The sequence below is a fragment of the Nyctereutes procyonoides genome, unplaced genomic scaffold, assembly GCF_905146905.1.
Source record: "Nyctereutes procyonoides isolate TBG_1078 unplaced genomic scaffold, NYPRO_anot_genome, whole genome shotgun sequence".
Classification (NCBI taxonomy): Eukaryota; Metazoa; Chordata; class Mammalia; order Carnivora; family Canidae; genus Nyctereutes; species Nyctereutes procyonoides.
Window position 1 is genome coordinate 32,204,105 of NW_026575049.1, and position 27,014 is coordinate 32,231,118.

Genomic DNA, 27,014 nt, shown 5'->3' on the forward strand with positions numbered 1-27,014 from the left:
AGCACTTTATTTAAAAAACGAATCACACAACTACCATACCACCCAGTGATGGCACTCCTGGGCATTAATCCCAGAGAAATGAAGACATACATCCTCATAAAAACCTGAGCGTGAATGTTTACAACAGCTGTATTTGTAATAGCTTGAAACTGGAAACAATTCTGCTGTCCTTCAGTGGGTGAGCAGTTATACAAACCATGGTATGTCCATGCCATGGAGCACTGCTCGGCAATGAAAAGAAACGGACTATGAATACATCCGATGACCTGATGATTCTTCAGGGAATTATGCTGAATGAGAAAATCCAAATCTGAAAAGTCACATACTCTATGATTCTACTGAAATCACATTTTCTTAAAAAAAGACTTATTTCCTAGAGACAGAGAGAGACAGAGAGAGAGAGCAGGAAAGGAGGGGCAGAGGGAGAGAGAATCTCAAGCAGGCTACACACTGAGCGTGGAGCCTGATGCAGGTCTTGATCTCACCACCCTGAAATCACAACCTGAGCCAAAACCAAGAGTTAGATGCTTAACCAACTATGCCACACAGGCACAGTTGAAATTACATTCTTAAAATAAAATTAGAGAAATGGAGAACGCATTAGCAGTTCCCAGTGGGTAAAGATGGGGTGGCGGCACAAGAGAAATGGGTTTGGCTACAGGAGTGCAACATGAGGGAATCCTGCAGGCAATAAAAATTTTCTGCATGTTGACTATATCCCATCAGTATCGTGGTTGTGATATTTTACCATAGTTCTAGTAAGATATTGCCAATGGGGGAGACTGAGTAAAGGGTACTTAGGGCTACTGCTGTATTTTTTCTTACAACTGCATGGAATCTACAATGACCTCAAAATCAAAAGTTCAAAAAACTAAGATATTTCAATTAAAAATTGAGAAAAAGTAAAAAGGTGTATAAACTACAAGAAAAAAACCCCCAAAGATCAGGTCTTGTCTCTGTCCAAAACCTCCAGTGGTGTTCTATTCACTGCACGTGGAGGGACACCCACACTTTTCACCATGGAGAAAGAGTTTGTGCAATCTGATTTTTATCTCCAGTACTTCTTCCTGTATCCCACTGCCTTGGTCACCTTGCTGATTTTCCTGTTGCCTCCACACACCAAGCATGTCTCCACTAAGAGCCTCAGCAACTACACTCACCCACTTGGGATGCTTTTGCTCTAGACCTCTGCATGGCTGCACTTTCCCCCACTTTGGTGATTGTTCAAATGCTACCTTCTTAGGGAGACCTTCTTTATATCTCTTCTTTACATCTTTACACCTTGCCTGCCCCACCCCCAGAGATTCGGTCATTGTCTTAATTTTGCCTTTTTTTTTTTCATAGCATTTATCAAGCTCCCACTCTCTTCTGATCCATTTCCTTGTTCCCTGTCTGCCCCTCCCCTGGACACAGCAAGTTCCAGGAGGATAAAGAAGGTGTCTGTCCTATTATTGCATAGTGAGCCCTCGTGACTGCTGAATGAATCAATGCCCTGGGGCATTATGCGTGGGAGAAATGGGCCAGGAACTTTCTTTAAACAGATGTATACTGAGAAATGACTATATTGTTCTGCTCCTGGGAAATCTAGAGATGCTGAATTCTTTGGAAGTTAAAATTAAGAAGAAGGAACAAAAAGCCCATCTGCAGCCAGATTTCAAGGAATGTCTAAAGGAGCACAAGTCAAGGATGGGAGGGTATATGCTTCACTTTTTAGGACAGCTGGATATTTGTAGCTAACTATAAAGAGAATTTGTTTATGGGATTTCTAGGTCCTTATCTACTACTACTGATCATCTGATAAAACCAGGTACCTGTCCACACAGAATGGCAGATGCGATCTGAACAGGAATCCTTTAATGGAAGGAGAAGGAATACTGCTGGGCAGTTGTGTGATGTGTGGCTACTACCATTCTCCAATAGGACACGCTGGAGGGCACAGCTTTGCAGCGCTTTCTCAACTCTCTGAATTTTTCTGCCACCATCTCTCTCCAGTCTTCTTTTGACCAGAGGAATACCACTCATGCTCCGGGACTGCTTGGCTTCATACTGCAGCCCTGGGAAATGGGTCACGCCTTCTTCCCTCTTCCCTTCGGGGTACATGGTGCGGGAATACCGCAGTTCACCAGTAGGGGTCGCCAACGAGCCCCTAGGAAAGCAAACCCAATTTGAAAGCACAATGTTCCCAGACTGCTTGCTCCTCCCTGGGACCTGGCTCCCTCCATCCCTGAAGATCAGGATCGCTGGCCCAGAGCGCGTTCTAGTCCACATTCCCCGGCAAAAGCCCCTCCCAGCTACTGGCTGCCCTTTAGTGGGTAGCTGAATAAGACCGAAGAGGCTTGCTAGGGGGCTAGTAATGTTCTCTTTCTTGGCCTTGGTGCTGATCACACAGTAGGTTTACCTGTGGAAATTCATTAGGCTCTATAGTTATGATCTTGGCAATTTTCTGTATGTATGTCACACTCCAAAACACCAAAATAAAGTTTAATAAAAAAATTTCATGGGCAGCCCGGGTGGCTCAGCGGTTTAGCGCCGCCTTCAGCCCAGGGCGTGATCCTGGAGACCTGGGATTGGGATCGTGTTCCACATCAGCCTCCCTGCATGGAGCCTGCTTCTCCCTCTGCCTGTGTCTCTGCCTCTCTCTCTCTCTCTGTGTCTCTCATGATTAAATAAATAAAATATTTTTTAAAAATTTCATAGACTAGGTTTACTTAATACACAGGATGCCTCAGTAATCTGTGAATTCCCATTATAGCCTGAAAAAAGGAACAAACAAAAACCAAGGAACCAAAAACAAACAAGTGAGAACAAGTTAGAACACCTACCCCTGGGAATTCCAGACTTAGAAACGTTTTTCACTAAAGTGGTTTCCTAGGTAATTGCAGGTGAAAGCACCATTCATTCATTCAAAGTTGGAGGGGTAAAGGGCATGGGGAAGTTTGGTCTTGAAATGCTTCCATCAGGTTTTGCTGCCTGTGGAATCACTGCAGCTCATTACACAAGGACTGGCACTCCTACTCCCATTTTGGGTCTTGATGGGGCTTCCATCAAATCCAGCTGTAGTGAGCCCTGAGACTGTGGATTAAGGGGCTGCGGATAAGAATACTTCAAGAGCGCAGCTCTGGACCCCAGGCCAGGTGCTTGAGGCTCAGACAGCTGAGGGGCCATGCTGCTGCTGCTTTGCTGTTGGGCCACCCCTGCCCTCCAGAGAAGGCAGCTCTCTGCTCCCCTTCACACTTGGGCTCCCTCTTCACTCTTTGGGCAGCCTGGCAAGGGGAACCCACATTGCCCTGCAAGTTTACAGGCCCATTGCCCCAGAGATATCAGAGGTTCCATGGTCTGAGAGGGACCCTATGCTTCTATTAAGGCTGTTCTGGAGCAAAGTGATGAGAAGCTGGTGCTAGAGCCAGGCTGCCTGGGTTCAAGCCCAGCTGTGCCACACAAATGTGTGGCCTTGGGCAAGTGATCACCTTCTCTGTGCCTCGGTCTTCCCATCTGTTAAATGCAGATAAGAACATTATCTCCTTCAAAGGTTGTTTGTGAGGATTAAATGAGTTAATCCTTAGAATGTGCTTCGAAGAGTGCCTGGCATATAGCATATATATGGCATATAAAATACGTATTTTAGCTTAAAAAAATCCTCACTTGTGTCTTGAGACAGTTCATGATAAAAGAGTTCCAAGGTCAAATGAGTTTGGGAAACACCTGATTGCCTTTGTGAATTAGGGTATTCAAGACTCAGCAGGAGAGAAATTGTGAGTAATCCAATGTTAGCCTGCAGAAAGAGCTGATGTTTGGCCGGTTCTCAGGTCAGTACTCATGGCTGGTTGATATGTGCGCTGCAATGGGGTGTTAAATATTTTGAGGGGATGGTTTTTACAGAACACCTTTGGGGACATCCTGGAGGTGCCACATCCTCCGGTGAGGCCATCTTTATGACGTATAAAGCACTCACGGAGTTGCAGGGACAGTTTGAAGGGCACTGACTCATTTTATCTTCACAACCACCCTAAGAGGTTAGTATAATTATTGTTCCCATTTTCAGGTAGGGAAACTGAGGCAGAGGGAAGTTAAGTAACTTGACTGGGGTCATAAGGCTAGTAAGTGGTATAGTGAGGTTTAAATTCCCACAGTTTGGCTCCAGAGTCCACGTCCTGAACCACTGTGCTACATGGGCCCTTGGGACCCACTGAGGAGCCCTCGGTATGTGGTACTTGATGCCCAAACTCCTCAGAGCCTCTCAGGCAGACTGGTCACCTTTGGCACTTCCGTGGCCACAGTGATGGGGCATCTGTCACCTCCTCCCCCTGCCCCTGGCTCTGCACTCCAATGGATGGCTGGGGGGTGGGCATGCCACGGCTATCCCTCTTCAAAGAGCTCCAGCAGCTCACACAGTAAAGCCACAGGGCCCGCTGGCTGGGACCGGACATCCATATGGTATCGCCAAGCAAGGGACCCCAAAGAAAGTTTTAAGAATTGATCTCATGATGGCCCATGGGCCGGACTGATGTTCTAATGGGGTGACAGCATCTCCCTGTTGCAGGAACAGGGAGACCCGTGAGGAAGGGGTGACACTCATCTGATCCTCTGTACCCAGAAAGCTTTCTCCAGGGCCTGGCTCTCCAGGATCCTCGGCAGGGTCTGTATCCCGTTGATCAAGGGTGCTGTACCGTTTCCCTCTTTTCACCAGATTCCTATCTGTCCATTCAGGCCTCTCAAGTCTCAGCACCTCCGTGACACCTCCGAGACACCGACTCGCACCTCTCAGAGCCCACGCCACCCAATTTAACACTGTTTCATAAACCTCAGATGCCCTTGGGGCACATGTGTTGGCATGATCGCCCCAGCTTTCCTGTAAATTCCCTGGGTTAGAAGGTGTCTCTGCACTTTGTCTCTTGTGCCCAAGGGCCTTGGGACATAGCAGGTGCTCCGCAGAACAGCACCCCACAAATGACTGCACAAGTGGCTTTAGACAGCCGGGCACACGTGCTGCTGGTGGCCGTGACTGCAGGATTCCTGCCCGAAGGGCGGGATCAGGCTAAGGACTGCTGAGCTCGTGAGCCTCCCGCCTTGCTTGCTTGCTGCCGCCAGCTGACCGCAACAGCATTAAACTTCTCCTACCTTGCTCGCTTTCAAGATCTCAAACATCAGGGGCAGGCCTTGGGTAATGAGCTCCTCCGTGTACTCCTCCTCCTGAATGGTCTTAAACTCCTTCAACAGGCACTGGATGAGGGGCCTGCGGTGCTGCTGGAAGGCGATCCGCAAAGACTCCAGCCACGTGTGCAGTGTCCACGGGACGCCTGGGAGGGGGCGGGGAGGGTGTGCAGGGGAGGAGAGGACAAGACAGAAAACAACCACAACAGAAGGCGTGTTTTTTTATCTGCAAGCTGGCCTTTCCAGGACATCACCAAATTACGAGCCCAAGAGCCTGATGTGGGATGAACTGCGCCAAAGTTGCTTTTTATTCCCCCTGAAGATTTGCAGATGTTGAAACTAAAGATCAGAATTCAATCCCCTTAGCTATGGCTGTCCATCTGTGCACGCTGTTCACTTACTAGGAGCTGCATTTTACAAGATCTCACCATCGTGCAGAACACAGAATGTGACACGCTGCTTATGCCTACCCCATACTTCTGGGTCCTGACGTTGCTTCCCTCCATCCCTTCTGCCTTCTGGGGAGACAGAAGCTCAGGGGGGTTAGAGTCCTGCTCAGGATGAGACAGCACATCATGCCCAAGTGAGAGCTCAGAGCTGGTGAAACCCATCGGTGGGCCTCACCATCTACTGCCCTGGCCAGGATGGGCGCAGACGTCAGAGAAAGGCCTGGAAGGTACTGCTGCTGCTCCCCTGGGCAGAACAACTCTTCCACCTGTGGGCGCTTCATCAGGCCTTCCTCCTTTCACAGAAACCTCTCCAGCAGCTGACTGCTGCGATGTGCTTCTCCTTCCCCATGGAGAGGCACAGATGAAGAGCATGCTCCACTACTGGTCATAAGGAGTAGGCCATTCAGAGTCCGGAGCTTCAGCATCATGCTAAATAGGCCCTAGGCACAGTGGCACAAATGTCCCACATTCTGAACAGTCACTCGGAGAGAGAGGCCCACGTCTAGAATGGCGGCAGGGGGGCCTCTCCTCAGGCCCTCTGCCCACCTTGACCTGCCACACCAGAGGTTGAAGGCCCATGCTAGGACCTGCTGTTCCTGCCCCCATACTGGGAAGGCTGAGCTGGCCTGCTCCCTGGACACACAGAGATGGATCTGAGCTAGCTCCCTCAAGGAAGAGCCAACCCTAGCTTTTCTCAGGAGTGGCTTTGTACCCTGAAGCTCAGTGGGTGAGCCTCATCCTACCTGTTGCCTGGCCACTGCTTCTTGGATATGGGTGCTCTAAGGCAGTGATTCACCAACCACTGGGAACCACCTGGGATGATTGTTAAACATAAAGATTTCCGGCCTTTATCCATCCAGACCCTCGACAGCAGAGCCTCTGGGTGTAGGGCCTGGCAATCTGTATTCAGACAAGCTCCCAGGTGATTCTAATTCCTTAAATTCTCAGGGTCCAGAGTTTGGGAATCATGAGAAAATGACCTGAGGATCAGCCTTTGGGAGTAGGGAGGGATGCTGCTGTCTTTGAGGATGGTGTGGGTGTTTTAGCTTGGAAGTGATCCAACCAGCAAATGAGAAGTTCCCTGGGCCCATGTGTATGTATGTGTGTGTGTGTGTGTGTGTGTGTGTGTGTGTATGTGTGTGTAACCTAGAGCTGGGCAGGGGTGCTGTGCCCAGCGGTGGAGGGTGCCAGACTGACCTATGCTCCTGATATCAATTGTGACATCCACGTAGCCATGCTCAGCGCTGTGATACATGGCCTCCCTCAGAGCTCTCAGTTTGGCCTTGCTGTTGCGGCTGGCACACAGGGGAGGCGGGGCTGTCTCCGCCAGGTCAGTCCCCTCGGCCAGAATCTCTTCCAGGGACAGGATATCACTCTTCTCCTTCTCTGGCTGAGCGAGCAGTTTGCGGAACACATTCCTGTCAATCATAAACCCAGAGAGGAAGACACTCAGAGATGGAAGGGCTTTTCCAGGGCAGGGATGGGGTGTGGGAAGTGGGGACCCCACTCATGTGAGAACAGGGGGATGATGGGAACAACTCTGGGGTGGTGGTTTCAGAGCCCTGACCACCGGTGCGATGTTTTGAGGACGGAGATGGGAGGGGCATGACTGGCTATGTTTCCTTGAGGGCAGCCTGGAGCTAAGTGCTTTCCTCAAGTATCTAGAAGTATCTAGAAGGTTCTAGGACTGTGCCCTTCTAACCATCAGCCTGCACACGGGGTCCCACAGTGAAACTGCTTTACTAGGGTTGTGTGTCAAAAAACTGGAAGGGGGTAAACCCTGAAGGAAATGTAGATAAGTGGTAACTTAGGCTGGAAGGGATTTTATTATTTTTAAAATGGTTCTTCTCACTTCACGGCAGCTGAGGTGATGGGCTCTGACCAACCCTGGCAAAAAGTGGTGTCTCTGTGAGGTGAAAGCTGACAGGGCAAAGACAAAACAAGGTAGCCTGAGTGGATGTGCGCTGCATGGAGTTGGCTCTGAGCAGAAAGCTGGTGGCTAAGGCCACTCTGGCCAGGCCTGGGGTCTGGCCTGCCTCTGGGCCCCACATCCAGAGATGTAATGGGTCTGGGGTAGGCCTGGGAATCTGCATTTTTAACAAGCACCGCTTGGGACCTTGTGGCTTTGGCCCATCCTAGCCTACCTGTGTCCGTGGGCTGCGGCCTGGCTGAAAGAGTTCATATCACCCTGGGGGGTTGTAGAAATTCCATTCCTGTACATGGTTCCTATCAGGGGATCCGCACCACGCTCCAACAGCAAACTAACCAGCTCAAAATTTCCTGCAAGCCCAGAGAAGGGGGTTTTATAAGCGGATAAAGCAAAGATACAGTCACAGACACATTGAGGGCGCAAGGTGGTGGAGACCCTCGGCCGGGACGAGGCTCAGCAGCTCTTACCTACGGCAGCTGCCAGCTGGAGGGGTGTTTCCGAGTAGTTCTCCTCGCCGTGCTCCACGGAGCCTTCCACCTTGGCCCCGGCGTCCAGGAGCAGCTGTGGAGGAAGAGTGGCCACTGAGACATTTAAAGGACATGTACCATGAGGACACATCAGGAAAAGCTGGCAGAAGTCAGTACGATGCCAATGTTCCTGCCCTCCCTCTGGGTCAGTGGCCGTGTGCACAGGGTGAGGGCAGCTGTACATAGAGGGTGAGCTGACGGTCTCTTGAATGTCCTAGAATCTCGGACTATCAAAGCCTGGTCTTCGGAAAGCAGCATCCACATCACCTGGGAGCTTGTTGCAAATGTGAGCGCTCAGGCCCCACCCCAGACCAACTGAATGAGAGTTTGCATTGCAGCAAGATCTCCAGGTCATTTATATGCACGTTCAAGTCTCTAGAAGCGCTGCCTTGGACTCTTGAGGCACCAGAGTGTTGGAAGACTCTTTTTGGGTTGGAGACACAAAGCCTCAGAGAGCATTAGAGTGGCCTCTTAGAACCACGGAATCTTGAGTTCCAGAGGACTTTGGGGACCATCTGGGCCACCCGGGGCATAAATCCCTTCTAGAACATTCTGGGTGGCTCTGAGGATAGTTTAGCAAATGCTAAGTTTCCTGGCCAGCGAGATCAATTAATCAAGTGGCAGAGGGAACTCTGAGGAGTGTACTCCATTCTGTGTATTCCCGAAGATGTCTGGGCTTCATAAAGATGGAGACTGTCCATGCCGGGTCTCACCCACAGTGAATGTGCTCTTCTTAGCACTGCTAATGGAAAACGAGGAGGAACATTCTGCCTTCTTGACTACCTACCCAGGGCTCCCTGAGGGCACCGCCAGGAGAGGGCTGGCATTCCATGCCATGTGTGCCTGCAGTGGAGAGGTGGCCTGACTTCCATGGGGCTTTGCTTGGCTGCCTGCTGCTCCTATTCCTGATTTGAAGGCTTAGGATGCCACTGCACTTTAAGGGATGGCATTTGTGTCCACTAGGCCGCCCCTCTGATCTTTTCTTTCCTAAACTCCTCTACCAGGAGTGAACTGGGCATGACATTCTACAGCAGAAGTCAGTTCTCAGTGTACCATGTCATACACTCCACCTCCTGGAACATGATTTTGGATCTTTCTGAAGGAGTTCCATGACCGAGAAAACAAGATTCCTATGGATCTCCAACATTGCCCAGTGGTCCCCATAACTCTTTCCTGCTCTGCATACTTCTAAGAGGCTTGGACCACATAAAAACAAGTGTTCCTGATTATACCCGAAGTTCGGCATTATGAGGCCATGTGTGGTAATGGACCTGGATGCTTATTTCTTTTTTTTTGGATGAACTAAAGACCAAATTTAAGATCTAGAAGGTACTAGATGGCTAGTTATTGAATATCAACTATACAACAACCAGAAAAGAAAGTGCAAGCAATACATACTTCAATGCCCAAAGGACCTTGGATGAGGACATCTCTCCATACTCAGGGAGCTGTTTCAGAAGACACATGCAAAGGCCCTACTCTAGACCTCTGGGATCAGATTCTCAATAGGTAGGATCCAAGCAAGTGTCTTTTCGAACCATTCCCTTGGCGACTTGGGGATGCTTCTTTCCACCAGTCAGAGACCCTAGACTCTACACAAACACCAGGGTCACACCTAAGGGGAGGTTCTGAGGTCTCACACCAGCCAAGTCTTATGTTTATGTTAACGACAAGCAAAATGAACAAATCCACAAAATCACAGCTCAGGCCCCACCCCCGAGCAACCAGGAACAGCTTCGGAGATTTGCCACTCGTGTGTGTGAGGCTGCGTGTGGGTACGTGATAATTTCATATTGGTTAAAGCCAGGCCATATAGATCATTACATATGATATTTTCATTTATATGATATGAATGTGCTATACTTAATTGCAATTAACCAATATGAATCCCTTAGGGAATGTGCATGCTGGGAGAGGTACAGATTTGCATAATGAAGGAGGTAAAATTAAAGGTCAGACGTGGATAGGGAAATCCATTAATACCTGAACTACAGGAATATGTCCATGCAACACAGCAAAAGTCAGAGCCGTCCAATGGCGGGTCTCGGGGTGGACGGATGGATATTTATGAGGAGTACTGACAACCTATAAACAAATTGAAGTTATTTTCAAAATGTGACCTTCACAATATTTAGACTAGCAAGTCTGACCTATCTGTGGGTGGGCACGTGGGCTGGAGATGTATGGAAGGACATTCTGAAAGTGCTTTGGGAAATGTTGGTGATAGTGAGGTGGTGACTTTTTGTCCTCGATGTCTTGTAGGGACTCTCTTTTTTGCTTCTCATCTGAAGGGAGTTAAATGGATGATTTAACCTTCTCTAAGGTGCCTTGGGGAAGCTGTAGTGGCAGCTACCATGAGCCAGCTCCCCAGCCTGTCCCCTCTTCCTGCTTAAGGGTGGTGCTTCTGGGGGCCACAGGAGGTCATCAGCGTGAGATGCCATACCACTACATACACACCTTTAGGGGAATTTCTCAGCAGCAGCAAACCTCAGGCGAGGTGTGTGTGGGGTGTGTGTTGTGCTTCAAGCTTTCAAGCCAGGGAAGACTACCGCCCATCCAATGGAGTGACATTCCCAACTGGTCACAGCTCACCTCACCCTGTCCTCATTTCACCCTTATGTTGGCTTCCTAGTTGACAAGGAACATCACGCTTCTAGAAACATGGGCACAAAACCTTCCCTGGACACACCATGAATGTGCAATCTGATATTGGTCTTTCAATACATAGGCCTCAACATACCCTAGGCCAAAAGAGAGGCAGCAAGGCAGCTGAAGGCTGGGGTCCTGCAAGACTGGCACCCGCACATGGCTTTCCTCCCAAACACTCCTGGGCCCATACAGCTATGATGCCTGTTTCCTCCAGAGCAGCTGAGTTCACTAATTGCCTGCTGGGAGAAGGCCTTGAGCTGGGAGCCATGGGATGGGATAGAGATGACCAGAGAAGCCCACTGGGACCCAACGATGAGGAGCCCCTGCAAGGTCTGCACAGTGCTGGGGGTGGTGGTGGTTCTTAACAGGCAAGAAAATCCCCAATACTTGAAACTTGTAATATCCAAAAGGGTTTGGATGCAAAACTCTGCCTACTGCCTGTTTTCCTCAGATGAACATCAAATTCACTAATTTAAAAAAAAAAAGCACAGCACTAAGATTACGAAAACATCTAATTTTGAACTAACAAAGTTTTATAGGGTTGCTGAACTAGGATTGCAGCATGCCAACCTTCCCAGCCTCTGGGGCTGCCAATAGCTGGCTGCCAGGAAGACAGGATAGAACATGGTCGAAAAGCATGATTTCACTTATGACAAGTCTCATGGTGTGTGTCTGTGGGGGACCAGTATTAACTGAGTCTCAAACTTCTGCTAGGTAGTCTTTGCGATTATTCTCCCCCTGTTGCTGATGGGGACGCTGAGGCTCCAAAAGGCTAAGCCACCTGTCCAAGCACAAAGCAAGTGGCTAAGACTCAGCAGTTTCAGAACTTGAGTCCAAGTGTCAAATTCTAAAGCCCGTGGGGGGTACGTTTTCTGCTATACACCACACTGCCCTAAGGAGGCTTTGCGATGGGCTTTAAGACCTGTGGCTTCAATTCAACCAACAGGTGAACCGATCAGGATTTGGCTGGCAGGGTGGAACATCTTGGGGAGCTACATCTCAGATCGGAGGACATGGCCCAGCCGCTGTATTAGGCAGAAAGGGCTGATGGCTCAGAAGAGGGCTTTCTGCCCTGATCCCAAAAGGAACGGATCAGCAGTAAGAATCAGACTCAGTACAGCTGAGGCAAGGGGAAGCTGATACTCCTTGCAGCTTCGTTGGTGGGTTTTTAAATGAAACGTAGGTATGGGCAGCTCCTTGGAGTGTGGTTGGGCTGGGGCCTTGGGATGCAGGAAATCCACCACCTGGTCTGACTATTTGCTGGACTGAGTGCCTTCAGTGATGGCTCTCGGGAGAAAAAGCCCCCCTCTCTTTGCTTATTTCCCCCAGGGGGACTGCCAGGCCAAGGGGCCCTGCAGCCCTCTACACCCTCACCTCGACATTCAGGTCAGCTCCGGCATCCAGCAGCATCTGAACCATCGCCTCGTCCCCACGGACGCAGGCATACATCAGTGGGGTCATACCCTGCGGTGGATTAGAAACCAGAGAATGGAGAGAGTTTACAAGGCAGCTGTGTCACTCGACAATAACACATGGAAATTTTTACTTGTGTGTAGGTGGCTATGCTTGTACTCAAAATCCAGCGTTAAAAAAATAAATATGCTGCCCTATGACTCATAAGGGCACAGTCCTTCATATTTTGAAAACAAAACAAAAAAACCCCCCAAAAAACAAAAAAACCAAACCCAAACCCAAACCCAAACCAAAAAAACTCACCAACAACTGGGGCGGGGGGAGGAAGGGAGGATTGCCTTTTTTTTTTTCAATTATCTTTGTTTAAGTTGGTGTTTTTTCATTGATCTCTCCTAGGCTGCAGCAGACCTAAGAGTATGTGCTAAAACAAGTGGCTGATTTCAAGTCTTAGGAACTTTCTGGATTCTGTGACATTTGTCCAAGTTACCTAATTCATAAACACTGTTTCCTTGACATTTTCTCCTTCACAATATAACAAGTGTCATTTTTACTTTATATAAGCTGCTGGTCAGTGTCAAGGGAAATTGGATGCCTCTGAGCATGCCCCCATCACTGACGTCTGGTTTGACATTATCATTTACAAGCAAAAGGCAAGTGAATGAAGAATGGCTTTTAGGGATTCCATATTTGCCTGTGACTCCTGCTTAGTTTGAGGGTCCACAACCAGCAGAAGGAAGGGATGGATTTTTCAGTAAATAGTGTTGTGAAGGTGGCTATTTGGGAAAACATGCAAATTAGAGCCTGATCTCATACCATATGCCAAAATAATTCATAGTTTGATTAGAGATACAGAGAAAAAATTAAAACCATAAAAGATATGTACCTGGATCTGCTTCTAGGTGTAGAAATTAATGAAAGAAATCATGAACAAAAATCATTACAGCATAGAGGACAATAAAATTGAAGATATTATAAACAAAATTTGAAGGTAAACAAATTTACACTGGATGGGATGAGCACTGGGGGTTACACTGTATGTTGACAAATTGAATTTAAATAAAATATTAAAAAATAAATTGAGACATATTTGTCAGATTATAACAAAGGGTTTATATCTAAAATGTAGAGAGCTCTTCTAAATAAGAAGATAGTAAAGCTCCAATGAAATACTGGCAAAAGGGAAACGCATATACTGTTGAAGATTGTGTATATGGAAACAAAGTCTCTGAAAAAGTAATTTGAGATTGAGAACCTGCAGAAAGGTTAATGTGCTTGAGCCACTATTTCCATTTTTAAGAATTTCCCTAAGGATGAGCATAGCATAACATACAGGATTGTAGAATCACTATTTTCTACACTTGAGACTATTGTGTCAACTATACTTCAATGAAAAAAAGTTCCATAATGAAATCATCAGGGATTTGAACAAAGACTCGTGTGTTTAACTTCTTAGCTTTACTAATCAGCATTGTTGACATACTACGTAATTGGAAACAACCTAAATATCCAACAACTGAGGATGGTAAACTGAATAAATAATATGTCCATTTTATGTAGCCATTAAAAGTGACTGAAAAAAGAATATTTAATGACATTGCAAAGTGCCTTTAATATAAGTTATTGGAAAAGGCAAGAGATTATAAATCCCAATTTAAAAAATAATAAAAGTTTGTGTGTGTGTGTGTATGTTAGGGTTCCTTGTTGCTCAAGAAAATTCCTAGCTGCTGTTCCTTCCCTGGAACTTGCTACACGAGCTGCCCTATGCGAAACGGCTCCATCTGTCCCTTGTGACTTTCCACCTGGAGCTCATCTGTTTGTTTTCTCTGTCTGTGACATCTTCACCCACATGGTGTCTCTTGGTTGGTGGGCACAGGAGCCTCTCACTGCACCTCAGTTTGAGGATGTTGGGGGACAGCTGCCTATCTCTGAGGTGCCTCCGAGGGTTCCCCAGAATGACTTCTGGGTATCTCAAACATACCCTGAAAGTTTGGTAAAAATACCCCTGGAGTTGTTCCGTGATGCAGTAATAGACAGGCAGGCAGGCAGGCAGGCAGGCAGAGAACTAATTTTAACCCCGCTGAAAAAAATGACTTGAAGGACACAGACTAAATATAAATGGTGGCTATCTGGGTGATGGCATTATTTCCTTTCTGGAATAGGCCTATTTTTCCGTATTTTCCATTTCAGCTGCACTGATCATGTGCAACTTCTATAAAGATGAACAAGGATATTTTTATAGTTTAAAAACTCAAACTAAATGAATAAAATAAACATCATCCTAAGTCACCAGCAGGGGGAGTGTGTGTCCAGCGCCTGCTGTTTCCATCTTGGGTGGGGGCAGTGCACCTGGTGGAGGGGTGGGGGGTGTCCAGACTCTCAGACCCTGTACCTGTTCGCTCATGGTATTGATCCCATCGGGCCCCAGGAGAGACACTGCCTGCTTCACCAGGTCCGTGCGCCCACAGTTCAGCATTCGGAAACCCAGGTCCTGCTTAAACTTGGCTTCGATGGCCACTGCATCCAGCTTCCGAGAAGCACAAAAGCAGTCGTCGGCCCTAAGGAAGGGAGAGGTGGTCAGGTGGGTGTAGTGGTTTCCCCGGGAAATGGTCCTTGAAGACCATGAGAGCTAGAAATCACCAAGGATCCCTTACATTTGTTTTCATTGTCAACTGCCTATTCCTCGGCTCCAATTAAAATATGGATGTCTTGATCCTTTGTCCTTTACAAGTGCTGCTGATCTGTCTTCCTCAGGCTTCTATAGCATCCTGAGCTAAACATGGTGAGAGCTACTAGCGATGGGATGTTTACTCTAGGCTAAGCACTCAGCTAGACTCTTCATGTGAATTAGTTTGTTTGATCCCCACACAACCCCAAAGGCAAGTACTATCATTCCCCCTCTTAACAACGGGGAGACAGACATAGACAAAGGACTCACCCTGGGCCACCCAGCCAGCAGCCTGGAGTAGACCCTATCCTAGACCCTTTTCTGTCCCTTCTCTGTGCAAATTCAGAGGGTGGAAACCAAAGAAAGGAGTCAGGTGCTCAGAATTCCTGGTGCCGTTCCTGCTTCTAACTAAGCCACTTTGTGGCATAAGGAAAGGTTGTTAGGGAACTACCGTCTTTTTTTTTTGGGGGGGGGGTTTCTTTCTTCTTGATGGTTGGAGGAAATGAGATGGGCTATAGTTCCAGAAGGTTTATGGCACCAAGGCTCCTGTTCATCAGCAGGGCTAGAACCTGGGGGAGGAGCACTTGAGGGGTGAACCACTAAGGGAGGCTCAGGGAGTGGGTGGGATGGGTATGTGCTTGACTCTCCTTTTCATTTTTGATGTGTCATTCACCTCCACTTGGGCAGAAGGCATCCCTGAAATAGGAACCCAGGGTAGGAGCTCTTAGGGCTCCAGGCAGGAGATAGAAAGTTTGCTTCTGGCCACCAGGGGGAGCTGATGCAGTGGAGATAGAAAACTTGGTGCTGATGTGGGGTCTCATCTGCCGGAAGGCCTCAGGAGCTGGGTGTGGGGCAAGGCCTCCAAGGGTCTATTTGTATGAGCACTGGGAGGGACCAAGAAAGGCCCACGGTTGACCAGGACGCTGGACTCCAGGATTAAGACCTTTCCATGGCAGGCAGGGGAGCCAAGACACTCAACATGGTTGGAGGACTCTCTAGGGAAACCCCATAGGTGGTGGGGGAGGACTGACGGACCCTGGGCTTGGCATTCAAGATGTGAACTTCTAGGGCACCGAACAGGGCTGCGCCATAAGGCATGGTGTGTGGGGCTTTGCATTTGGGACTCTCACAGAGAGGGATGCTAGATTTAGCAAATAAAAGTACTTTAATAAACACTGCATGAAACAAATGTACATTAAAACACTATTCACAGCTTACCTGAAACTGAAATTGAAATTAAATTTTTTTTTTTTTAATTTAGGAAAGGGCAGAGTCACCTGCCATGATTTGAAAAGAACACAGGGAGAGACCACGGATCCCAGCATCTCCAGGGGACGAGAGGAAACCCCTGGTGTGGTGGCGGGCTGCATCTAAGTTTCCAGAAAAGAAATGGTTAAGGAAGAAGCTTCAGGCCAAATGGACAGGACAGAGCAAGAGAGTGAGAGCAACAGGGCCAGGTTCTGGGACATATAATAGAGGCTTCTGGAGAGGAAAAGGTGGGGATCTGCGTGTGTCGTGCTGACATGTCTGGAGCCTTGATTGGGTGGCGTGTGTGTGCAGATCTTGGGGAGGTATTAGATTTTTTTTTTTAAAGATTTTATTTATCTGATACAGAAAGAGAGAGCTCAGGAGGAAAGTAGGTGGAGTGGCAGGCAGAGGGAGAGGGAGAAGTAGACTCCCTGCTGAGCAGGGAGTCATGGGATTTGGGGCTGGATTCCAGGACCCCCATGGTCATGACCTGAGCAGAAGGCAGCTGCTTAACCGACTGAGCCACCCAGGTGCCCCCAGATTTGATTAACTGTAGGGAAAGCTTTTCTTCTAACAGACCACTATCTAGTTGGGAAAGAGGCTGATTTGTGAAATCAAGAGCCCCCTTCCTGAGAGCAAAGATGCTATGAATTGTCATTGTCAGTGAATTTGCAGTTTCCTCTCTGTCTCAGTCCCTTCTGCTCTCCTCCATGCTTGACTGAGTCTCTCAAATAAGCATTTTGGTTTCTGGAGTCAAGCTGCATTTCACCTGACTAGATAAATGTTACTGAGCACCTACTGTGTGTGGGCATCACACCAGGGGCTAGGAGGAGGGAGACACAGACCCCTGCCCCGTGTTCCCTGAGCACCCAGACTCATAAATCAGTAACTCCAAGAACGTCAGCACAAGTGTTTACCAGCTACAGAGGACCTTGATTTTAATTACAAAGAGACAAATGGCAAGGAAATTACCATAGCTAAGATGGTGATGATAATAATTGTTATTATAGGAGGCTAACGTTTACTGAGTTCTTACTACTGAAATCTAAGCTCTTTCCATGTATCACAATAAGCCCACAATGGAGGTGCTATGGGGAGCCCCATTCTAGAGGTGAGGAACCTGCCCGAGTCACAGAGCTGGTAAGCAGTGAGCAGGGATTGGACCCCCCAGCCTGACCCTGCTCAATGGGACCTGGCACTTCTCCATTGTGCTGGCATACCCACATATGCAACTGCCTTCTTGAGTGCATCTCTTGGATGTCTCCCAGACCCTCAAATCTAGCATTTTTATTCTTAACATGTTCACCCCCCACCCTCCAAACCTGTCTCTGAGTCATCCCATCTCTATGAATGGCACCACTGTCCACTCAGATGCTCAGGCCAGAACCTTCTCCCATGCTCATGGCCATTCCATCAGCTGTTGACTTTGCCAACCAAATCCCAAACCCATCCACTGCTCTCCAGCCCCACTGCCCATACGCTGGCTCCAGACATGGGTCTCTTGTCTAGATGAGTATAGTGGTCTCCTCACTGGTCTGTCAGCTTCCATTCTGTTCTCTGTCCAAACCAGTCTCTCTCTTTCTCTTTTTTAAAAGGATTTATTTATTTTAAAGAGAGATGGAGAGAGAGCACATGCCAGCAGGGGTAGAAGCAGAGGGAGAGGGAGAAGCAGACTCGCCACTGAGCAGGGAGCCCAATGTGGGGGCTCCATCCCAGGAACTGGAGATCACAACCTGAGCCAAAATCAAGAGCCAGAGACTCAACCAACTGAGCTGCCCAGAGGCCTCCAAGAGTGAGCTTAAAATGTAAATAAGACTGGGCTATGTTGTGTCTCTGCTTAATACCTTCCCGTGTACTAAGACTAGAATCCAGCTCCTGGGCATGGACCACAGGCTCTGCAGGGGTGAGACCCACCCTCCTCTTCCACACTTCCTTCTGCGTGTGCCACTCTCTGGTGGCCAAGGTCTCTCCTACCTCAAGGACTTCATTCTTGCTCTTCCCTTTCTTGGCTCTCTGTGGGGCTGGCTCCTTCTCACCCCTCAAATTTGAGCTTGAATATCATGTTGAAAGGAGGCCTTCTCTAAAGGAGGGTACACCTCATTTCCTGCCATTACATGCCCCATCTCTGGCCAATTTCATCCTTCCCTCTTACCACTTTTCCCAATCTGTGACTACTCCTATTCTATTCTATTCTATTCTATTCTATTCTATTCTATTCTATTCTATTCTATTCTATTCTATTCTATTCTATTCCATTCCATTCCATTCCATTCCATTCCATTCCATTCTACAGTTTGTTTGCTGTCAGCCTCCTGGGGGCAGGACCACATCTATTTTATCATTCCTCTCATATAATAACGCATATGGTTATTAACTGTAGGTAAGCCATGCACGACCTGCCATTTATTCTTGAGAGCAGGCCCCAGGAAACACCTGTTCTTCCAGAATCCTTCAGTCACACAAAGTGAGTAATGGTTCTGGTTATTTTACCAGCTAAAGCAGGTAAGAAACATTTTCCATAAAGGTTTGTGAAAACACGGCTTTCTGTTCAATCTGGTTTATTAGAAAATTTAAATTCGTCGTAGCATTTAAATTCCTGCAGCATTCCTGTAAACATGGCTCAGAGCTCTGTTTACTCCTTCTGGAAGGCCTCCCCAAGAATCTGCCACTGAAGACCAGTAGGTTCCCCCGGGGCCTGGGCAAGTATGTGTGCCCTCCTAAGGGTGGGACTTACTTATGCAGAAATCTATTAAGCCAGTCACCCAGGGCTTCACCAGAAGGTGATCAACTTTGTGCTTTTCCCTGCCAGTGGCTTTCAACGATGCCATACAAAATCTGATCAATTTAAGTAAGAGGCCAGCTACGGAAGTAGTCAATTTCTCCAATTTCTCAAGGGCCCCAGCCCCAAGACTTGGGCTCGATATCTTCCACCGCTTCAAAAATGTGACTTCAGAAAGATGTTTTCCAGGAAGCCTGTGAGGCTGAACCTCAAAGGCCCAAACAGTCCTCACAACCGTGACCTTCCCTCACCAGAAATAGAAGCCACCCCTTATTGCATGCTCACTGTGTGCCAGGCACCCTACTAAGTGCCCAACTCCTACCATGTCAGCTGACCTCTCCTTGCAGGCTTTGTTATCATTATTCCCATTCTCTGGACAAGGAAACTGAGGCGCAGGTCTGAGTGTTCGACATGGAAGCTTGTCTCCCACGGAGCAGGCAGGGCCTAGTGCTCAAGACCAGCGCTCACATCCCTTTGTGCTTCATACTGGCTAGCGTGGGTTGGTAACTGACCTCTCCAAGCCCCTCTTTTCCCATCTGCAAAGAGCAGGGATGATGATAGTAGCATGTATGCCTCTATCTGCTGTGAGGATTAAGAAATACTTTTGAACCACTCAGCACAGGGTGTGATGCTAACCACTCAGTACACAGAATGCATATTTACTTGTACTGGGGCATGCAGACTGTTCTGCAATGGTAGGGCCTCTTCCCAGGATCTAACCAGGCCGTCTGGAAGCTCCCACCCCCATCCTCCCATCGCACACTTCCCCAGTCACAGGGCAGGGGGGCCTTCCGCTTGCCGTGGAGCCCAGTCCTCACTGGGGCCTTGTTTGCAGAGCCCATGACAGCTCTGCTGTTGCTCCCGTGGCTTCTCACTTCCCCCTCTGCAAAGATTTATAGTTTTCCTAACATGCTATCGTTAATACTAATAATGGCATTTGTTGGTAGCTTTCCCTGTGCTAAACATTTCACAGGAAATAGCTCACTGCATCCTCAAAATAATCTCGTGGGCTGGGCACGATTCTCTTTAGTTTACAGATGAAGAACCTGAAGCATGGAGCTTATGTCACCTGCCCAAGGTCACACAGCTCGTAGGTGGTAGGGCTGGCATTCAGTGGCGTTCGTCTGGCTCCTGAGCCCACGCTCACATTCTGCTTACACCCTCCGTGTCCCCATCTTTCAGACGAGGAAGCAGAGACTGAGAGGCAGTAGGTATCCTGCCCTAAAATCACTTGGCTCCTTCTACACCTTCACTGCAGCCCACGTGTGTCTCATCTCAATGTCAGATGTGGGTTTGTGTGTGTTTCCACCCTGTCACAGCCGAATCCCACAGAGCCCCATGGTAAGCATGCCTACTGTGTGCCACACACACTGGGGGTGCAGAGAGCCCACCAGGGTGAGATTTCTGCCCTGAGAGGCTCGGGGCCGAGGGGAAATGCCATGGTTCATGCATTTGCACATCTGCTTCCTGAGTGCCAGCGACAGGCAGGTATGGGGTCAGGTGCCTGGTCCAGGGGCGAGCGAGCCAGCCCAGCCCCGTGCTCCCAGGCTGCACGGAGAAGGATATGCACGAGAAGGATATTAGGCAGGCTATGCCGGCGACCACATAATTGAAAACGGAGGTGTCCGGGAGAAAAATGAGAAGCATAACCCTAACTCAAAGTCCTAACCGAGGATCAAGTCACTGGCCTTTCATGTTCCTCAGCAGGATTTATGATGTTGAGAAGGAGACAACGATGCTGATTTCATTTCTCTGGACCCTCAGGAACTCACCGAATGGTGGCAGAGAGAACTATCGATGATGTATATGCCAACACAGCCTCTAGTTCCTGGCTGTGTAACCCTGAGCAACGTCCCCCATCTCTCTCTGGCCTTCCACCTCCTCATCTATAAGGGGACATGTACATTCAGGTTTCATTAGGAATAAGGGAGACAGTGCACACAAACCTGTTCTTGCTACGCTGGAGGCCCTGTCTGAACATGGACACATGCCTAGAGAATGTGGGATGTATGATGATGCCAGAGACCATGAATTTCTAGAAGGTGTGGATATAAGTCAGCCATCTGAAATGCAACAGAAACATTATGGACAGTGAACACCCCCAGTTATCTCCTCAGGAACGAGGGTAATGTGTAGCTATGAGATAACACCTAAGCCAGGCATGGAAAACAGGGTTAATCTCAGGCACCAACTCTGACTCATTCGTATGGCTGGTTGGAGTATGATGTTAAGGAGGATTCTGAGGCCAGGTCTAGGCTAAGCCAGGCATGGGAAACACTGAGGGCCCTATAAACACTTCTGAAAGCAACTGGTAAGACAGGAATAGGGCCAGGGTGAGGCTCAGATGAATGTGGATTAAGTCATGGCTGTACCACTCACCAGCAGTGTGACCTTGGATAAATCACAGTTCCTCCAACAGCCTCAGTTTTTCTCATCCATAAAATGGGGGTAGTCAGGCTCTTGGGGGCCCCCAATGAGGGACAATCTCTGAGTTGATCCCATGTTTTCTGGTGGTCACGTACCATTCCTTACCATGCAACAGCTTTCCTCCCTTACTCCATCCCAACATTTGGGCTTCTCTGTTTCTGCTCTTACCTCACACAGACACTTACTCATGGCCAAGAGGATTGTCTGGGAAAGAGATGTGTGGCAATGAATGCTATCCCCCAGCATCCGTTCTCCACCCCTCTCCTTAACAGCAATACAGAATCTTCTGCCCTGAGTTTTGGCCTGGCACGTAGCTCCCCTTGTGGCCAGTGACTGCCATCTGACTAAGTTCTCACCAACAAACATGAGCAGAAGTGATGCAGGGAACTTCTGTGTCCTGTGGTGAGTTGAGCCAGCTGGTACTGGCTGGGACAGCCAGTGGTGGGCCTCTTCCCCACTCTGCGTTGGAGACATCTCGTTGCTCGCCTGAGATCAGCCACAGTGGAAATATCTATACCACGGAAACGGATAAATACTGCGAACCATGCTCCTACTGTTAAACATTTACCAGCACACCTCTGTCTGTGTCACTTGATTAAAAGGAATTTCCTGGCCCTGGGATAACAGCCCCATTTCCCTATTTCCCCCTCCCCAGCTGATAAGCAGACTTGCCAATGACTGAGCGCTGACCACGCAGGTGAGCCCAACACACTAAGGCAGGGTTGGCAAACTTTTTCCTGGTAAGTGAGGTAGTCACTAGTCTAGGCTTTAGGCTAGAGGGTCTCTGTTGGGACTACTCAAGTCTGCTCTTGGGGCTTGAGGACAGCCATAGATAACACGTAAACAAATGGGTGTGACTGGTTCCCATAAAGTTTTACTTAAAAAACAGTAACAAAACAAAACAAAACCCAGGCTGACTCATGGGCCATAGTTTGCTGACGCCGACTCCACAGGAACTGCAGAACAACAAGATGGAAGGAATGAGGTCTTCAAGGGATTGTGTGGCGCAGCGTTGCCCCATCAGCCTGCACCGGCTGATCTGTTACATGACAGAGAAGTAAACATCTATTTTAGTTAAGTCACTGTACTCTGAGTTACTCTTGTCATCTAACTAATACAGAAGCTAAGACAGTAACCGCCCCTTAGGGCTACTCTCCCAATACAGCAGAATGGAAACATGTTTCCTAGAATGGAAAGGGTCAGATTGGGCTGCTCTCTCCCATTTCCTAATTTCTGTGTCTCTAGATAAGAATATAAGAGTCTGTAGGTCCAAGGCAGGGGCACACTCGTATCGAGTATATAGCGGAGGAGGTTCCTGGGCTTTGTTTATAAGGGTCTGGTGACCCACAAGACAAAAAGCAAGACTGTGCTCTGAGCGGGCCTGTGGCTGCACTGGCCAGGCTGCTGGAGGTGCAGGGAGGTCCTGAGGGGTGCATCAGACCTGCAGGTGCTCCCCGCAATGCCGGGCTCTAGTTTCCCAGTTTATTGGGCACCTGGATGAGGTCAGCCTAGGGAAGGCGGTGGGGGTTGGGGTGGGGAGGAGCAAGGCCAAGAATTTGCTGGTTTACACTTTTAATGCAAAGCAGCATTGTGGTTCTCCAAGAGCTGGGAAGAAAGCCCCATTCTGTTCTCACTGTGAGGTGCAGGAGGTCTGAATGGAAGAGAACTTCAGGGAGCGGGGAGAGGAACAGGGTGTGGGTGCAGAGGGGCAAACTCTAGGCCAGGGCAGGCCTAAGACCTATGCTTAAGACTGCTGGCCAGCTCGTGGTTTGAAAACAGGCTGCAGGACGCCCGGGTGGCTTGATGGTTGAGTGTCTGCCTTTGGCTAAGGGTGTGATCCTGGGTCCTGGGATCGAGTCCCGCATTGGACTTCCCGCAGGGAGCCTGCTTCTCCCTCTGCCTGTGTCTCCGCCTCTTTCTCTGTGTCTCTCATGAATAAATAAATAAAATCTTTAAAAAAAGTTTTGGAAACAAGCTGCAAATAACTTCCATGGCACACACATACCCAGTCCTCTCTGTACTCCTGCATCACGCTGGGTCCACTCGTGTGTTCCCTGCCTGGCCCTGGGCCTCTGAGTTTGGACCTTGGACTAGCAAAGGATGGATGTGGTCATTTCTAGAATCATAGATAGATATTAAGTAGCTAATATTTTAGGAATTCTTCATTAATTCACTCTGATCACCTATTATATGTCAGGCAGTGTGCCAGGTACACTAAGTGCTTCCATACTCAAAATACTATTTTTGGTTTCCAAATAATAGCAATGATGTTGATAATAATAACAACAGCAAACACATATAGCATTGATTGTGCGCCGGGAACCATTTTAATTGTGTGTGTGTGTATATATATATATATACACACACACGGATATAAATACATCCTATGCATACCTGTGAATGCATGTGTGACTGAGTGTGCATGTGTACATACAGGTAAGATACATATGCATACACACACACACACACATTCACATATACGATCTTATTGAATCCTTACTTTAACCCTACAAAACTTATCTGCATCTATCAGAAGAGGAAAGGCCAGCAGAGAGAGCTAAGAAACTCACCCAGGTCCTAGAGCCAGCAGATGGTAGGAGTGAGATTTGAACCAGGCAGGCTGTTGCTAGAGCCCTGTTCTTCCCAGCACCCCCACTGCCTGTCTGTGCTACCAAAGGTCTTCCACGTTCACTTAGATGCTATCCAGATGCCACTCAGGTCACTATTAGATGCCATGTCCAGAGCCAGTGCCAAAGAAACATAAATTCCTACTCCCAGGCCACAAACTGGAGGCCCTCTTGCAATTGCCCCTCCTGAGAGCTCCCCATCATCTAACCATTTCTTCTCACCATCCCAGCCAACAAGGCCTGCTATCCACGCCGCATACAAGCTCCCTATTGCCTTCCTGCCTGCATGCATGGTGTGCCCTCACTTCAAATCCTCTCTCTGAATCCTGCCCTCTCCTAAGTCCTCCTTGAGACACAAGTCCCACTAAGCAGCTTCTCTCTTGCACAAGCCCAGAAGGTCAGTGCAGAAAGAGAGCATTCAGGCCAACTCCTAACATTCCTAAGATCAGGACACTGGAAGCCTGAGAAGCGTTAACCACTCTGAAGGGGTCACAGATGTATTTAGGAACAGAATCCATGTCTTCCTCTAAGGTCACTTAGCAAGTCCCTCTATGGATACCTTTAGACTTGTGTAGAGCAGTGAAACTCAACCAGGGGTGCTTTTGTCCCCCAAGGACATGTAGCAATGTCTGGAGACAGTCTGGGTTGTCACAGCTAAGGAGGTGCTGCTGGTGTCTGGTAGTTAGACAGATGCTGCTGAATAGCCTACAATGCACAGCACCCTCCTTCCTACCCCCCTGATTCCAACAGAGAATAACCCAGCCCCAAATGTCCACAGTTCAGAAAGGTTGAGGTTGAGAAATCCTGGTGGAGGGTAATCACATTTTTTTGCATCGTCTCTTATGTATCAAGCAGTTCCCATTATGGGATTCTGTAAGTGTGACAATAAAATGGGGCCTTCAGAAATGAATCGTGAAATGACAATCCAGAGAACGATGGGCCTGACTTGGATACCAGCCCCCAGTGCCCCCCACCTCCTCAACACACTTTCCCAAAAAGCTGAATTTAATTTCATGGGCTTTCAGGGCCCTAGCTGATGAGTCTTCCCTTCTTTTGGGTAGTGAAAAGATGAACAAATTGAGACTGTTTTGTGCTAAAGTCAGTCACACCAAGATTCTGTGTGTGTGTGTGTGTGTGTGTGTGTGTGTGTGTGTGTGTATAGTGGCAAATGGAACATGTAGTGGTGCAAAGATCCTAGGAGAAATCTGTGTCCAAAAATTGTGTCTACTTGCTTTTTAACGCCACTGCCAAAGTACAGAGAAGGGCCAGCTCATTAACCTGCCTCGTATAAGGTAAAGAAAGTGTGATTCCATGGCCCCCTCCCAACCAATATTTTCTGCTTTGTCAGAGATCCCAAGGGGCCTGGAACCTTTCTCCTTGTTAGAAGTAGATGGCCAGTTAGTGGCGAAACCATCATGTCTGCCTTCCCCACAAAATAGAAATTCTGGGTCTGTCCAAGTATGTGGAAAAAAAGATCTTTCTCAAATGCAAGGGCTACAAACACCCAGGAAGATGAAACTAGTGTGCTCATTCCTGAATGTGCTGTCATGTGACTTTGAGTAGAAAATAATGAAGCATCATCACACATCTCTTGCTTTGTCATCATGGCCTATTGTAGAGGAAGTCGAAAATGAGGCCTATCCTTTAGAGAAGAGTCACCCCTGATTTTGGCGAGCCCTGAATGTATCCGTTTATGGCAGAAACTGATTGGTGTCCTCCAGAGAGCCCTTGATCTCGTTCATGTATTGATGTAGGACCTGACTTCTTCACGGCTGCTCAGAGAAGGATGATATTCCCCCAGTCTCCCTGGCAATTAGATGTGGCCACATGACTAAGTGCTGATCGACAGGAAGTAAGGGAAGTGATGTGTGCAATCTCTGGGGCCCGGTCTATCCTCCTACTTCCCTCTTCCCTCTAAAGAGAGGAAGTCCTGGTGGGTGGGGTCAGCCATATCACGCTGTGCAAAGGAAGGTACTACCCAAGGGGTGTGAGAGCAATAAGAGGGAAGGTGCCTGGGTCCTAGACATGGAGTTGCTATTAGAGCCCCGGACTGCGTATGCCTGGACTGTTGGACAAGGAAGAATTTCAAGCTCCTGTCTTACCCGAGCTACAGGTATTCTGAAGGTCTATTACAGCTAACGAAGCTGGATCCTAATGAATCCATCCCACAAATGGTTTTTTAAATGAAAATCAGTTCAGGGAAGCACACAGGAAGTGCTAAGTACACACCGGGTACTGTGTTAAGTGCTGGAGATTCAAAGAGAAAAGTACACACATCATCCTCCAAGGAATCCAGAAAGGACTAGGGGTCTTCTATATAATAATTTTCACAAATACACACACGCACCTTATGCTGTGGTAAAAGGGCGGCATTCGAGTGTTACAATTCCAACATTCCCAGGGACACCAGTCCCCAAAGATGTTCTATGATGGGCACACAAATGTTTTCTGTAAAAGGCTGATGAGTAAATATTTTATGCTTTGTGGGCCATATGGTCTGTGTCATAACTACTCAACTCTGCCACTATGTGAAAGCGAAGTGTGAAAGCAGCCACAGACTATAATAAGCAGATGGGTGTGGCTGTTAGTCCAGGCAATTTCATTCATAAAAATAGGAGGCACACAGCTCCCGTTTGCCAACTCTTGCTGTACAGTAAAATATTTAAATAGGATAACCTTCTCTTTGGGACTTACAAGAAACCCAGGATGTTCAAAACACCAAGAAAGTTTTTTTTAATACCTATTCGATTTTATTTAGGCCAGTATTCCCCAAATTTGCTGAACCACTTGACACCTAAAAAAAAAAAATAAGGCGGGCAGCCCCAGTGGTGCAGCGGTTTAGCACTGCCTGCGGCCTGGGGCGTGATCCTGGAGACTTGGGATCGAGTCCCACGTCGGGCTCCCTGCCTGGAGCCCGCTTCTTCCTCCTCCTGTGTCTCTGCCTCTCTCTCTGCGTCTCTATGAATAAATAAATTAAATCTTTAAAAAAAATAAGGCTTATTAATATCCCAGAACTGGCCTTCTTTTTATTTTATTTTTTCAGAATTGGCCTTCTAAATATGCTGTTGCAAACCCTGGCTAAGGAACTTTTATGGTTAATAAATTAATTTAGGCACTCATAAATAAAAAAGTAACACAATGTCCACCTA

The 27,014-nt window shown here is 48.0% G+C and overlaps 1 protein-coding gene across 3 annotated transcripts in view; it reads right to left on the reverse strand.

The window, feature by feature from the left end:
• ABTB3 (ankyrin repeat and BTB domain containing 3) overlaps nucleotides 1–27,014 on the reverse strand; it is a 309,294-nt gene that overhangs the window by 35,851 nt on the left and 246,429 nt on the right. The window contains exons 5-11 of one of the 3 annotated variants that reach the window (XM_055328939.1): nucleotides 14,509–14,674; nucleotides 12,081–12,170; nucleotides 10,041–10,142; nucleotides 7,998–8,091; nucleotides 7,745–7,880; nucleotides 6,798–7,018; nucleotides 5,119–5,297 (exon numbers count right to left, since the gene is read on the reverse strand). In XM_055328939.1, coding sequence (XP_055184914.1) covers nucleotides 5,119–5,297; nucleotides 6,798–7,018; nucleotides 7,745–7,880; nucleotides 7,998–8,091; nucleotides 10,041–10,142; nucleotides 12,081–12,170; nucleotides 14,509–14,674 — 988 coding nt within the window. The remainder of the gene's footprint in view (nucleotides 1–5,118; nucleotides 5,298–6,797; nucleotides 7,019–7,744; nucleotides 7,881–7,997; nucleotides 8,092–10,040; nucleotides 10,143–12,080; nucleotides 12,171–14,508; nucleotides 14,675–27,014) is intronic. The other 2 variants (XM_055328940.1, XM_055328941.1) reach the window with 2 other exon arrangements.